Raw genomic sequence first — 15,084 nt, 5'->3', positions numbered from 1 at the left:
ATAATACTATTGGTTTATAATAACCTTTCGTGGTTGGGAACCACACATTAAAAAAATCAGTATCGTTAAATAGCAGTGGCTTGAGTACAGAATCCTTTGGTACGTACACTAGTTGCATGTCTTCTTCTGGACCTTACTCCTCCATAAAGTATTCCTTGATGTATATCCGTTAGTGACTCTCTTATCCACATCACTAGATTCATATCCAGACTCATTCGCTCCAGTTTATGTAACAACGTTTCGTGCGGTACCCTATCAAATGTTTTTGCAAAATCTAACAGTATCATCGTGTAACCATTCCCCTTATCCAACTAAGAAGTTACGTTGTTATGCAACAACAACAGTTACGTTGTTATACAAAAAAAAAAAAGAAAGAAAAAAGCGTAAATTGCTGAGGTATGATCTACCTTTCCCCCATAGAGTATCCCATTCCTTTTCACCCATTTCTGAAAATTCTGCGCTTAACCAACTTCTCCAATACCTCGACCACCACTCCTAAGATGCTTTGTAGATAATTTGCTACCACCCTCTTGGAGCTTTCTTTATGCAACAGAACTATTTCTTCCTCTTTCTACTCCCCTAGAACCCCACTGGAATTGACACTTAAACAATCTACTCAAAGTCGCTGTGAACTCCTTATAAAATTCTCGAAGTACGTACCCCAGTTGATATCCCATAGCTGTATTCACATTAACGTTGTGTAATATTATACACCTCTATTTCCACATCGGCCATTGTTGCATGTATTACTGCAATATCTTCAATCGGATGATGATATACATTTGTAAAGTGATCACTTAGTAGTTCAACTATTTCGTCTGGTACCATCAGCATGTATCCCAATTATTCTACCATAGTCACTCTTCCTTTTACTTGCACGATACTGAAAAAATCTTTGGGATACTCGTAATTGGATCATATTCCACTCGTAATTTCTGAAATTAACTTTCAATATGCTTTTCGACACAAGGTTAATTTAATTAAATATATATTTTATTATTGATAGTAGAGAAAAGCTTTTAGTAGGTAGCGCTGTTTACATACCAAACGATAGGATTTCGCTTTTTGAGCTACATGAAAACGAAAATTAATAAAAGCTCTCGAGAAGACAAAATATCTTACGTTTCGAGGAAAATGAGACCCGGTCAGAAAATATATATGAACTGCGTTAATTTGGTCACAAAGAAGACCAGCTGTGGAATTCGTAGCATTTATTTGTAGTACACAACAAAAGCGAATTCCAGTACAAAGCGAATCCATCAATGAACAAATAGATGACGTTCTCTAGGAGTGTGCCTCAGTTATTTTTTCTTCGACAACGCTGCAATATTCTATCAACAATCTTATTTGATCTTATGATGCTATAAAGGTAGCATTTATTTTTTTTTTTAAAGCAAGCTATCATAGGTGTCGTTATTTTGTATCGAAAGCATCCGAAGAATGTTTTGATATCAGAGGGCATTGACACGTCTTTGGGGGCGTATTATATCATTCGGAGAAATGCCGTTTCACCTTTATTGATCAAAACATCTGATATAAAAACGCATTTTCAGTAGAGAAATTAACGTCGCCCGCAAGCAAGGTGATCTCACCTATATAATGTACTTATGTTAGGACTTAAAAAGCAAAACCAATGTAAATTAACAATGCATTTAGCAGTCCAATTTTAAAGCGTTTAAACATACAGGGCTAAAATAGTGGAGACATACGAAAATCGTTGCTGCCTAACCTTTCCAAAGACAGACAAAATGATTCTAATGTTGATTAGACTCATACACCTGAACAATAAAAATTAACATAAAATTTCCCGAAACACACTTCTACAATGACCACACGGAAATATAAACTACTTATGTCACTACTCCTCGAAACCAGAGCATTATGTTGTTAACTTCCAGCATTTTAATAGAACAGATAAAGTTCGTTCTAAAATATAAATGAAAACTGTACCTATTGCGAATAAGACAAAGATAAACTTACGATGGTCTGTCATCCTTCATGGTGATAACCCCATAGAGGAAAACAATTAGACCGACAACAGCTGCAGGCAGGAGCCATCCAGTATAGAAACCTAAATAACATACACATAAAAAAATAAAATAAGATTTTTTTATATTATTATTATATTAACTAATATTGTATTATGTCCATTCACTTCACTAAAGAATGTCCGATGTTTCTCTAGGGGGGGAGAATTTTTTTTTACCTTCATTTATATTGACATCATACCTTAAGGAATACGCAAGACTAATTCTTTTTAAGAATACACTAAAGCAATTAAAACTATGAAGTTCGATCTAAAACGTGACTGAATACGCGACATGTGGTTCCCGTGAGTCAATGTATTTTATAATAGAAAACAGAAACAGTTTGAAAACAAACAGTAACCGTCAATTATTAATCCAATCTAATTATACCTCTTTCTGTATAATAAAATATGTTCATTGATTTGTTGATCAACTATGGTAGTGTGACTTCATAGTTCCATGTTTCCATGGGAACAGTGATTCTGTTTGTGAAACGTATCAGCGCATGTCTACTGTCTTAGGATATTGTCAGAAGACATGTGCTGATACGTTTCACAAACAGAATCACGGTTCCCATGGAAACAGTGATTTATTCTTTATTAATTACTAGGTTCTTTTTAATAAATTTACTTATTAAAAGAATAAATTTATTTTTTCTTTATTAATTATTAGGAATTATTCAGTGATCTCGGAATATGTACATTTTATTTGATTTTTTAAATAAATCGTAATATAAATTGATATAAAATTTTGGACATGCCACTATCATAAATCCCTTTTCTGTAAGGCTTACCAATCCAAGCAAAATAAATTCCTATCTTCTCCCCAAAATATTCCCTGATGTGGTCTAACGGTTGATACTTATACCATCTTCCCCATCGGGCCCAGTAGATATATAGCACCTGTCGTCTATTTAGACTTTCTGGAGCTACGTAATAGTTAGGCTTCTGGTAATCTCCCTGTAATAATAATAATAATAATAATAATAATAAATTATTTCGCTTCTTCTTTTCATTGTCGTAAAATTAAAATTTGAATACTTTTTCGTTTAAAAATGCATATTTTACTTACATCGTGCAGGGGAAAGGCAGCCGTGTAGGCCCCTTCCTCCACCAAACGGTCAATTCCTATTTGAGCTCGTCTTCTCTTTCCGTAAGCTGACGTTTGAAGAATTTCATGGACAATGCGAATTCTCTGAGCATTGGTGAAGTATTCGTCTTGATTATCATTACCTAAGAATCTAGTATGGGTTGAAATCGGTGACAATTAGGGAAAGCAAAATACAGCAATATAAATGCATTTAATTTCTGTACATTCATTAAAAGATAATTTCCTAGCTTTCCTACTTTATATTCAATAGTATCGAACAGTTTTAAAATATTAACTAAGTTTAAGAATAAAAATGCGAAAACGTAATAGATACATATAATAATCTGATTATAATAATATGACAAATTATTACGAATATAATAACTATTAAAATAATAATAATAAAATTTTTTAATGCATTTTTGTTCTCAGAAAATGTAACCTGTTTTGTTTTTCTTTATTAAGTTAAAAAATAAATAATAAATCTGTTTATTCTTCAAAGGGTATAGGCAACACACGTCATCCCTAACGTTTTGGAAATTGGCTGGCAGCCGGTCTGCACCTACGTCATCGTCGAAAAAATAGTGCGATCTCCGGCATGCACAGACGAATGCCGCATGAGGGCGCTGTAAATGACTGCCGTTATCCCGCGTTCCTATTCGTCATCCTAACTAGTATTGCCGTGTGAATTCTACAGTCGATTTTTCTGAGATACGAAAAATTCCCATTCCGAGTCTCTTCTTGTAGAGGAAAAAAAAGGTCTACTTAAAACTATCGTTCACTCCTAAACAAATTAAATTCCTAAACTTTTCGCTTAGCGATCATTCTGATTAATTTTAACATTAGCACGTGTTATATATTACGGTTAATTTTATGGAGTCTATCCTCTCCCCCCCCCCCCTAAAAAAAACCTCTTAAAATAATATAGATAACAAGCTTTTATGCACTTAGTCAAGGAAGCTTATTCGTATATTACTTCCCGTTTCGATGGTCATTCACAAACGATCCATTTTGTACACTCTTGAATTATGGTTTTAGTTTCGCCAATTAGTAATTTTTACCAAGTCAATCAGACTGACATAAATCCACCATAAGAGAGAATCGGGAAACTGTTCCATATCTCCAACTTCAATTGTAACTAGTTCTTTGCAAGAAGAACTAAAACCGAGGCCAGTATAGAGAATAGCTCCCCCCCCCCCCAATAGTTCCATAGTAGTTAATTTGCAGGGAAAAAAAAAGAAATATAAGTACATAAATAAAAAGAAAACTTTATTTAAATTACAAGATACATAAAGATATGCAACATGTCTATATATTTTTTTTATTTAAAAAGATATGCAACGTATTTATATCCTATTTAAAAAATTACAAACGTAAATTTGATCTTCTGAATCTTTTCCTCCATGATTTACTTTTTTTTTATTGTTTTATTTTTTATGTGTTTTCCACTAACGGTTGTGAACTTATAGTGCATTAGTACTGTGGGTTAGTTAAGGATTTTTTTATTTTATTTTGTTATTATTAGTTATTTTTACAGTCTATAAACACTGCTCCAAAGATCTAACAAAATGTACACATCGTTTTTATTTGTTTCTTCCAATTTGTCAAGTGACAATTTATGTAAATAACTGAAAACCTACTTGTCCAGTTTGGATTTTTTAAAGGCGCACGTGTAATAATCCAGTGGTTTATTTGGGACTTCCTCGCGCATGATATTCGGTATGCGAATACTACGCAGTAACCTCTCGGACCAGTTTTTACTAGGATTAGGATGAGCCTATAAAAAGAGAGAGAGAGAGAGAGAGAGAGAGAGAGAGAGAGAGAGAGAAAGAGAGAGAGAGAGAGAAAAAAATGGATGAAATAATTAAACTATAAATATTTGCGATCGTCAAAAGACAAAAGTACGATTAAAAATAAATAAAAACGTAAGCACAATTCACAAAAATTATTTAATTATTATTGTAAGAATTGAGTCAAATTTTATGAATGTAATTAACACGGTATCTTGCCTGTAGTGGCGCCCTCATACAGAGTTCTTCGGCATAATGGATGAGTATTGGCCAAGGTGCAGATAACTTGATAAAGTGAATTGTTTTTCTTTCGCTTTCCACAACTTCCTGAAAACAACAAAGAATCCATATTATGATTTTATCATTATTTTTAAATTTACTTTTAGCAGTAAATTAATTTTTTTCAATCCACATCATTATTCTGTCATCCATCCCTTCCCGTATGTATGTAGGTAATCAAATACATACATACATAAAAACAAGAGAATTTCAGAAGCATTTATCTGTTTTATTGATTATAAGAAAGCTTTTGACTGCGTGGATCACAACAGACTGTAGATTGTAACGAGATCAATGGGAATACCTGAGCATGTAATTCTCTTGATAAGAGAGTTATATGACAACCAAGAAGCTTCAGTAAAAAACAGTTTTTGGAGAAACAGACAGTGTTCGAGTGGGAAAAGGGGGCGCTGCAGAGTTGTATGCTGTCGCCCCATCTTTTTAATATTTATAGTGAATATATTATAAGAATGGCTAACTTAGACAAAGATCCAGCTGGGATTAAGATTCGTAGCAGAAAAATAAATAAATTAGGATATGCAGATGATACAATTTTCATAGCAGAAAGTAAGGAAGATCTGGAGAGGTTGACCAATAAGAAAGTTTTAGAGAGTATAAAGACAGAATGCTCCTTGGAGGCGATGATTGCGAAACAGAAGTTGATGTACTTTGAACATATTATGCAAGTTGCTGAACCATTGGAAAAGGCAGTTATGTTGGGGAAGATTGAGGGAATGAGAAGAAGAGGAAGACCATAAACGAGTTGGATGGAAAACATAAAGAAACTTACCAACTTGAACTTATTGCTGAAGGAAAGGACAAGAGGCCGAGTGGGATGGAGAGCCTTTGTTCACAGGATCACCGAGAGTCGAAAACGACTGGATGGCACATAATAACAACTTAATACATATTTGATATCTTAAAACTTCTTATGGGAGGAGCTGCTATAGAGACACAGACATCATTGTGGCAATGATGTTTCTTTGCCCAGTCAATGGTGGCTATCGCTTGGTGTGACACAGGCCTGTGTTTATCGGAAAAGACTACAGTAATATGAAAGAAACATGTTTGATCTGTAGGTCAAGGCTTCGGATTTTTTTAGCCTATTCACGGCACTAACGCAATACAGCTTTTACAAAACGTGCATGAATGAGGCCTATACCAACACACTGAAGAAGGTAATCCTTACTCATTGTCTTCTTCTTCATTATGTTTCTTCTATAACAAGTTTTTCTTCGGTAATTGCCAATTTCCCTCCTTAACTTATCAAATTTATCTTTTGCTATGTATTCCTTCATCTTTTGCACACTAACACTTTCACATGCCGAAGTAGGATAAAAATGATTTCTCAGTTGAAGGCAACATCAATTCATTGTAATCAAATCCCTATAAGCTAATATCAAATCCCGAACTCTTAATCGTCATATTTCATTTATCACATGTCGTTCAATTTAAGGGAGAATAATGTGTCATCCAACTCCTCACACTTACTGCAAGTCTTCGCTTTATTTTCCCAAAATATGGTCGATTTCATCTTGTTTTGAGGAAGGCAAGTCCTTTGTTATTATACTAAACAAGCAATTCAGAGATCCCCAGCACTTCTCTTGCAGGCTTATAGGAAAATGCACAAAATACTCAGAGTAATCATTCACCACTGCCAATGAAAAATCAAAGCGTCCTCTGGTGAAACAACAGTTTGCGTGCAAAATGTTTATCGTACATCATGGAAGCTATTTATGCGTTCCAAGCACACACACAGCTGCCATGCGGAACGTCACGCACCGCCATTCGCATTTGAAACGAATGGAAAGTAAACAGCTCAGCCTGTGCAGTTCCAAACACAATTGACGTAATTTTGCGATCTATTACTTGGATCGAGTGTGTGTGTGTGATTAATACGAAAGACCAAACTTATTTCTTTTCTCCAAATCTTTAATGTATTATTCTTCGGAACTTTTAATTAAAATATTTGGAACTTCATACTCAAACTTCAGTAAAAAAGTACAAAAACTACTCTATATTTTGTTTGATAACATCCCATTTATTATATTATATTGAATATAATGTACAGGAAAACCTCGCTTAACGCGATTAATTAATCCAATTAATGAGCGCTAAGCGAATACAATAAATAATAGGAATAATTATAATTCATCCATCGATTAGAGTAAATTTGGGGGGGGGGGGAATTACAGTATAAGCTATATTAGAGGATAAAATCATCGAAGTTAATAAAAATCAATTGCTTAAATTTTTATTTAATGTCTAAACGTTTGATTGAGCTACTTTTTAACAAAAAAAGTAAGTAAAGATGTTTGAATCGTGCTCGAGTTTTTCATCTTATCACGCAATTTACGACAGCTGGCGATCGCTTTATCAAGAATTCGGCGGCTTTGTTCCATTTCAGGATCAGTATCAAACAAAATTTCCTTAGCATACTCAATGTGATTGAAAACTAGCTCGAGTTCTTTTGCAGTTAGCTTCTTAGTCGTAACATTCTCTTCTTGTTCTTCATCTTCTTCTTCTTCATATGCACGCTGTTCTTCAAGCTGAAGGAGTCATTCTCGTTTAACTTTTCTGAATGGGAATCGAGCAAGTTTCTCACATCTTTATTATCCAGTTCATTAAATCCAACTTCTTTTCCAATTGTGCTGATTTCTTCAATAATGTTAGATATTGGATTTTGAGCACGATAAACTAACATAGGCTTGAGTTTAAAGTCGCCTTCCACATTGTTTCCTAATAAAAGCGTAAGACGATCTTTAGATACTTTGAATCCTGTTTGAGATGCTTCAGTTTTAGCTAGGAAAGTTTTTGTTGGCATACGCTTCCAAAAGAGACCAATTTCGTCGGCGTTGAATATTTGCGGATCGTCATAATCACCCTCCTGAATTATCCTTTGCAATTGTTCACGAAATTGGCCGCAGAATCTTTATGAGCACTAGCAGATTTCCCAGTTATTCTTAGATTATGCAGTCTAGCTCTCGGATTTTTAAAACGGTCAAATCCTAAACTCGCAGTAAAGCTTTCAGATTCCTCTTGAAATTTGGTCTCTTTCAGACAGGTAAAAATACTGAGAGCTTTTGCCTGAATATTCCTTGTACTAAGAGGTATTCTTTTTCGATTACAATCCTCAATCCAGAGTGACAGAACAAGGTCCATCTCAATCATTAAATGGCTTCTATTTCGGGTGATCTGTATGCATAAAGAAGCAGTAGCAACTTTTCCTTGTAGTAAAGTAAAAAAAAAAAAAAAAATCTATAGTCCAAACTGTAGACTGCTGTATCCCAGGTCTCGCACAATCATTATATTACTAGCTCCACTTTCATGTCTCTCAGTGACGTCCAGCTTTTCCGTTCGTTGCAGGTTGGCGACAAAAATTTCGCGTAATGTAGAAAAATCGCGTTAACTGATTAATAACTCGCTTGAAGCTGGAAACATTTCACTCAATCGCGCTAACTGATTATCGCGCATATCGAATTCGCGTTGAGCGAGGTTTTCCTGTACATTCAAATATAATAAACGGTTGTCACGTAAGTTCACTTCGACAAATATTTCGTATTGTATCATTTAAAAATTCGTTGCGACGCAGATGAAGATATATGTCGAAAAATACCAGGCAGAGCCGAGCACAGTTATTATTATTACGTGACACTTCCAAGGAGTTGAAGGGAAGGACACTACCCACCGTCTACTGAATAAATAAATAAATGAAATACAATAACTCAAATGACAGGCAGTTATTTTAAGAATTACCATATTTTAAAGGAACTTACTATCTTAAAACATATCAATTTAAGCACGCATTGCTATCAGGGAGAAAAGACATCAATAGTAAACACCTGCTTTATTCTATAAAGACACCAACCTCTTCCATATCCAATCCTGCCTTGCAGAGATTCGCCATAAACTTCTGGCGCCAAGATTCGTGCTTGTGGGATTTCTTTTCCTGTTTTTGTAACTGCGCGCTGCCGTCTCCTGATATTTCCTCGTACACCAAAACGAAGTCTTAAAAAAATCAAATTGTTATTGCAATAGAGAAAGAACATCATGACTATTTATAACTTATATTTCTATGACAACAACAAGCTGTCTGACACTTCCAGACAAAGTAAATTCGAAAAAGGAAAATGAAATACTTTAATTTTAGCGTCATACTTTCATTTTATTACAATTCTGCTTTAAAAATCAACTTTGAAAATTAAAAAGCACAGTCAACAGAATAGATATTGGGAGGGGGGGGGGTACTGCTGCAATGCAAGCACTTTTCGCCTCTATATTTACTTAACGTAGTTGGTGTAGCAGCGACCTCTTATGGACCTTGAGTTGATTTACAGAAGTTCACAGAATCTCTTCACGTCAATTTCTCTTGTCAAATCAAGTCATAAATTCATGTAATTCTTCCAATTAATTACCCACGGCTGGGTTAGGTTATTTACAGTTTAATGGCGAAGCAATTAAAGCTATACATGAGTTTATTATGTCTTCAGTTAACGGGTTTCTGGTTTTGTACAGAAAAACCAAAGCTTTTGGGAAAAAAAGAAAACTTTAATAATTCCGTCTGACCGATTAACTCAATTTCAGGTTAAAGGACATCTAAAATGTTCTTGGAGTTTTTTTGGTGTGAAATACATTCAAGTCCTTCCGTCCATAAAGGTCAGAAGGACCTCAATGTATATCACAGTATTGTACTAAGCGGGGGCCTTGTATTTTATAAGGAGTCCTGATTTCAACTGGTCATTTAGGGCATAAAATGTTTCTTTGTCATCGTCTGCTAGCCTGTCCGAAATAATGGGCTACTGTAAATCTCCGCAAAAGATACTTTATCAAGATTCCTAAACTAGGTAGGATTCCCTCTGCTGATCCTAAGTCTAACAATATTTGCAATTGATTTTAATTCCTGAATAGGAATAAATTAGAAGTGTTTTGGTCAATACGTGCTCCACATCCTTTCAGAGATTTCTCTTTTATAGGGAACAACTGTCATATATGAATTAAATTTACTACAAAAAAAAAAAAAAAAAGAACTGCTCATTATCATTCCTGGATGTTCTCTTTACTAAAAATCATAAATATACTACAAATACATACATACATATGCTGATCATCCCCAAAATATGAGTCTTGTTCAACAGATTCACTGATCTAATTAATTAATATTTCAACGAATATCACATAACAATAATTAAAAATAATCCGTTAATTTTTTTAAAGAAATGACATATCATCGCTGCTCCATACAAATCGATCACTCAAATAATTTGTCCTAACCATTTAATGAAATATACGAGAGACGTCCAGAAAATAAGTTCCGTTTTTAAATATTTTCACTGCAGCGCTGCGATCGTAATGGTGCGTATGCGTGCTGAATTTGTTGATTCGTTAGCAAGGCGTTGGGTGCCATTTTCAGACATTCTCGCAGTGCGTATGCTTCTTGGTAGGTGTTTATAATGTCTAAGAAAATCGAATCGCCCGCCACATGTGAAATTAGGTCAGTTATCCGTTTCTTGAATGCGAGGACGTGAAAGCAGCTGAAATTCATCGGTAAATTATTGAGGTTTATGGAGAGCACACGGCCGGCGTAACACAACACCTTCGGCTGGGAACAATTCCATACCCCACCCCCCCATAGTCCGGACCTCGCGCCACACGACTTTCACCTGTTCAAAAATCTGAAATCTTTCCTTGGTGGCCGGCGGTTTCAAGACGACGGCGAGGTCAAAGAAGCGGTCAATACGTGGTTTGAGTGGCAGGCGGCAACCTTCTACGACGAAGGTATATAACTCTTGGTGCTCCGTTATGATAAGTGCCTGAACAATGGCGGAAATTATGTAGAAAAGTAGTGAAAGATGTCTACTTTAATTTCCAATAACTTTTTTTTTGTAAATATATTTTTGTTTCTCTGACAGCCCATCGGAACTTACTTTCTGGACGTTCCTCGTACATTCAATAGTTACTGGATTGCATGTTGTCTATGCACGGGTTTACCTGTTATTCCATGCTGTGATCTTCGGAAATTCTTTTGCGACTTGCTACACCTAGACTTGACTGTTTAAAATATTTAAAGAAGTCAGTGCGGTGTGTTGAACTTGGTAAATATAGTTTGCGATTATTATTATTATTTTAATTCTGTCTTTTTTTCCTTCACCTCCTTTTTTTTTTTAAAAATCCTAATGTATTTTCCCTACTTGCAATTTGAATTAAAAATAAATAAATAAATCGCAGTGTACTAGTTAGTAAGACAGAACCAGAATGACACTGATATCCTTTTTTTTTTTTTTTTTGGCTGGAATGAATGATTGAGAGCATTGTCCTATAATGACCTTCAAAACTGCAGGCCTTTCAAGAATTTTTTTCTTTTTTCTTTTTCTTCTCCTAAAGAGTGCAACATATACATCTATTGCATATTTGGCTTTAGTGTCAAAATGCTATGCCACAAACGAAATGAGAATGCTAACTAATGAACTAACATTCACGTAGTGATGAATCTGTTTTCGTGGACAAGTTTTTGTCATATTTTCAAAATAAATTCGTTTTGATTGCTGATAAACGTTCACAATTAACAGTTGTCACTTGGATTGGTTTGCACATGGAAACTAATGAAATGAATTCAAATTGTTTCTTCTCCGAAAACGAATCGAAGGTTTCGTAACAGTTTTTTCCAGTTTAAAGCATAACTTGATGCGGTGCTATATTTATGTTATTTTATTTTACGTCTGTCATCGTGTAATGGAGCGGAAATCCCAAAAGACACAATCATACCTCATAAGATATGGTATGATTTTCAGTAACGTTGTTTTTCAGTAGCGCGTGATCCCAGAGAACACTGTTTCAGTGTCCCCTGGGAACACATCTCCACAATGACTGCTACAGGGTGGCCCATAACTCACCAACGGTTTAAAATAAGTGGTTTCTTCATAACTAATAAAAAATCAGGTTCTGTATTTCATTATAACAAAAATAATTAATAAATAAATAGTTATTAAACGTTTAAACCCCTTCGTGACTTATGTGATACCCTGTTCTACTCAGCACTTCTTACCTATATTATTTTGGCAAAACAGTGGTTGCACTATAGTTAAAATAAATCTTGGAACCCTAAAATTTAATTTCCCAAGGTTAATATGAAGAACTCTTTTCGTCCTAATTTTTTTTTTTTTAGGAGGAATTGGTAAGCAGTTGATTTTCCACTCCATCTTCGGTAGTAGAGATCATTTCCACCGAGGATTTGCACAGACAGGTGAAGAGATAAATGACCAAACTAATTTGTTATTTAATCGGGTTAAATAAACAATAATTATATGTAATAAATACGATGGTTAGCCGTATGCCTCCCAGTGTGTTCTATGTCTGTAAATGCGTGTGTTCACGGAGACGGTTTGCCTGTTATAGGTAATGAAAAACCCGAGTTACCGGATGAACCCCCCCCCCCCACACACACACCTCTGTATGAGACCGACTAAACGGTTAATTAGTCGGTCTCATGGTATCCTAGCCACTAAATATTTTTTTTAAAATATGTAACATACCTGTTTGAACCAGCCGTACAACCGGTTGTTTACTTGTAAATGCATCTGAATTATTTATTTATATATATTTTTAACAGGTTATGGAATTATCAATTATTCTGGGTAAGTTTTTAAAAATCTCCCTGGAATGATATTCATCTACTATCATCTAAAATTAACTAATAATAGCACTAATAATTTTAAGAGCGTCCGTAGCTCAGTCGGTATAGACGAAGCCCTTTGATCAGAAAGACCTGGGTCCGATTTCCGTCTAGGTCTTGAGGAACCTTTTTCTGGTCTCTTTCGACTAAAGGTGAGTTAGCCGGTCTCATACAGAGGTAGAGGGATTTTTTCACTCGGAAACTCGGGATTTTCGTCCCTCAGAACAGGCAAACCGGCCCCGTGAACACACACACGGATTTACATTCATAAAATATCCTAAAAACCCTTCATTAGAAGGGCTCACTCGTCCCAAGGGGTAGGAGAGGAAAGGGGTAAACCCCCACACGAATGAAATGAAACTAATGATGTTAATACTCATAACACAGTGGGAGTGACATTCTCATTAGTCACATTGTACGAGGGGGTGGGGCTGAAAAGTCTGATAAACAACTAGAAGAAAAAAATGATATTAAAGCAACTGATATAATCACAAGAAATTATCTCAAAACCCTTTAACCCCCATGTTTCTTCAAATTGTAGTAGTTTGTTCTTTTTCTTTTAAGATAAATAAGAAGACATCTCAATTCCTTCATGGTGATTATCACAACGTTTCAGCACACCCTCGTATGTATCAGTTATTTAACTTGTAAGTTATTGTTTGAATGGTGTGAGTTGCTTGTTAGGCCTTAACTGATTTGAAAGAGTTGCATGTTGATCTGGTAAGCAGTTTGGGAGCCATGATGCTAAATGTATCATGCACTCCAACCTTATATGGAGTTTGAATAACATAAAAAAATAAAACGAAAAAAAAAATATATAGGAAATTTTCTCACGAAGGAAATGCTCAAAAAAAGTTTATGAAAAAAAAAAGTGTAGTATTCATGGAGGAGTAGAGTCCAGGAGAAGGCGTGTGACCAGTGTAACACAAGCTCTGTACTCTGGCTATTGCTATTTCACTTTAACATTAATGACAGGAAATGGTCTGGCCTAAGAGAACATATTCAGTTGTTTGTTGATGTAAAACTGGGTAGAGCAATAACTAATAAATAAGATGCACAGATCTTGCACGATGATTTAAATAGACTGACAGTATGAGCAAAGGGGAATAAATGGCTATGGTATCAGTTTAATATGGAAAATTGTAAGGTTATGAATTCTGGAATGAAAAGATTACCAGCTGTGAACTACACTGATGGAATTTGACTGCAGGAAATTAATAAAGCTAGGGATTTGGGGATGTTGGTGGATACCGAGTTAAAGTTCAGAGGTCATACTGCAAAAGTGGCTCAAATAGCTTACAAGACTACCTGGTTATTGAAAAACACACTGACAGACAGAGATAAAGGTTGCTACAGGTTTGGATTATTAATATCGCAGTACCCAGTGATAACAACATTAACAACAAAGAACTGGGAAAAAATTACTAAATATCGAGATCTGGCAATCGAAGTTGGCTAGCTATGGCTTAAACACACCAAAACCATCCCAATAGTTATCGGTGCACTCGGTGCAATTTCAAAGAAGTTTATATTTCTATTTACAGAAATTAAACATCAGCGAAGTGACCCCATGTGATCTACAAAAAAAAAACAGCATTACTTGGAACAGTCCATATTTAAAGACCCTACCTGACAGACTATTCTTAGATTCTTGGGCAGAATCTAAATTGTTCTGCATCATAAGTCAAATTGTTGTTTAAATGATATCTTGTTTTGACTGTGTATCAATTATGTGAATAATAATAATAATAATAAATTTATTGTAACAAAACTTAACGGTATTTATATGCGGTTAATTTTATTATGATTTGAAGATTTAATTTTGTTGACATTCCTCAGCTTTTCATTCACAGAAATTAAAAAAAAAAACATTTTACTTCGTTGATTGTACCGAACTAGTATATACAGCAGGTCTTGCCTATTATATAAGAGAAATGCACAGTTCACAACAAATTCATCGTTTTATTTATTTACTTAGTTGAAATTTTAGATAATAAAATTGCATTGGTAATTATAATAAAAATAGGATAACGAGCTGGAAGGAAATTGCATCGTACTGCGATAACTGCAAATTTCAAAAGCGAAAAATTCGGTTAACTTACCAATTTTACGTTTCCCATCACGGAAATAAGTACTTTTATCGTCTGCGGAACTGGCTGTCATCACTATTCCGCCATCATTGAGAGGTGATTCGGTCTCTTCGTTCTGTAAAAATAAGAATTTAAACGAT

General features: G+C 34.9%; 1 protein-coding gene across 3 annotated transcripts in view; it reads right to left on the bottom strand.

Moving 5' to 3' along the window:
* Nucleotides 1–15,084, bottom strand: part of LOC150100060 (anoctamin-7-like) — a 74,808-nt gene that overhangs the window by 25,574 nt on the left and 34,150 nt on the right. For all 3 annotated transcript variants that reach the window (XM_090402353.1, XM_090402352.1, XM_090402351.1), the window contains exons 3-9: nucleotides 14,957–15,059; nucleotides 9,054–9,193; nucleotides 5,126–5,233; nucleotides 4,757–4,893; nucleotides 3,099–3,267; nucleotides 2,821–2,986; nucleotides 1,981–2,071 (exon numbers count right to left, since the gene is read on the bottom strand). In XM_090402353.1, the coding sequence (XP_090258479.1) occupies nucleotides 1,981–2,071; nucleotides 2,821–2,986; nucleotides 3,099–3,267; nucleotides 4,757–4,893; nucleotides 5,126–5,233; nucleotides 9,054–9,193; nucleotides 14,957–15,059 (914 nt within the window). The remainder of the gene's footprint in view (nucleotides 1–1,980; nucleotides 2,072–2,820; nucleotides 2,987–3,098; nucleotides 3,268–4,756; nucleotides 4,894–5,125; nucleotides 5,234–9,053; nucleotides 9,194–14,956; nucleotides 15,060–15,084) is intronic.

This window comes from Typopeltis vanoorti, chromosome 13, assembly GCF_054136105.1.
Source record: "Typopeltis vanoorti isolate ZY-2024b chromosome 13, IOZ_Tvanoo_1.0, whole genome shotgun sequence".
NCBI classification, from domain to species: domain Eukaryota; kingdom Metazoa; phylum Arthropoda; class Arachnida; order Uropygi; family Thelyphonidae; genus Typopeltis; species Typopeltis vanoorti.
This window is presented reverse-complemented; position numbering and strand designations above follow the sequence as displayed.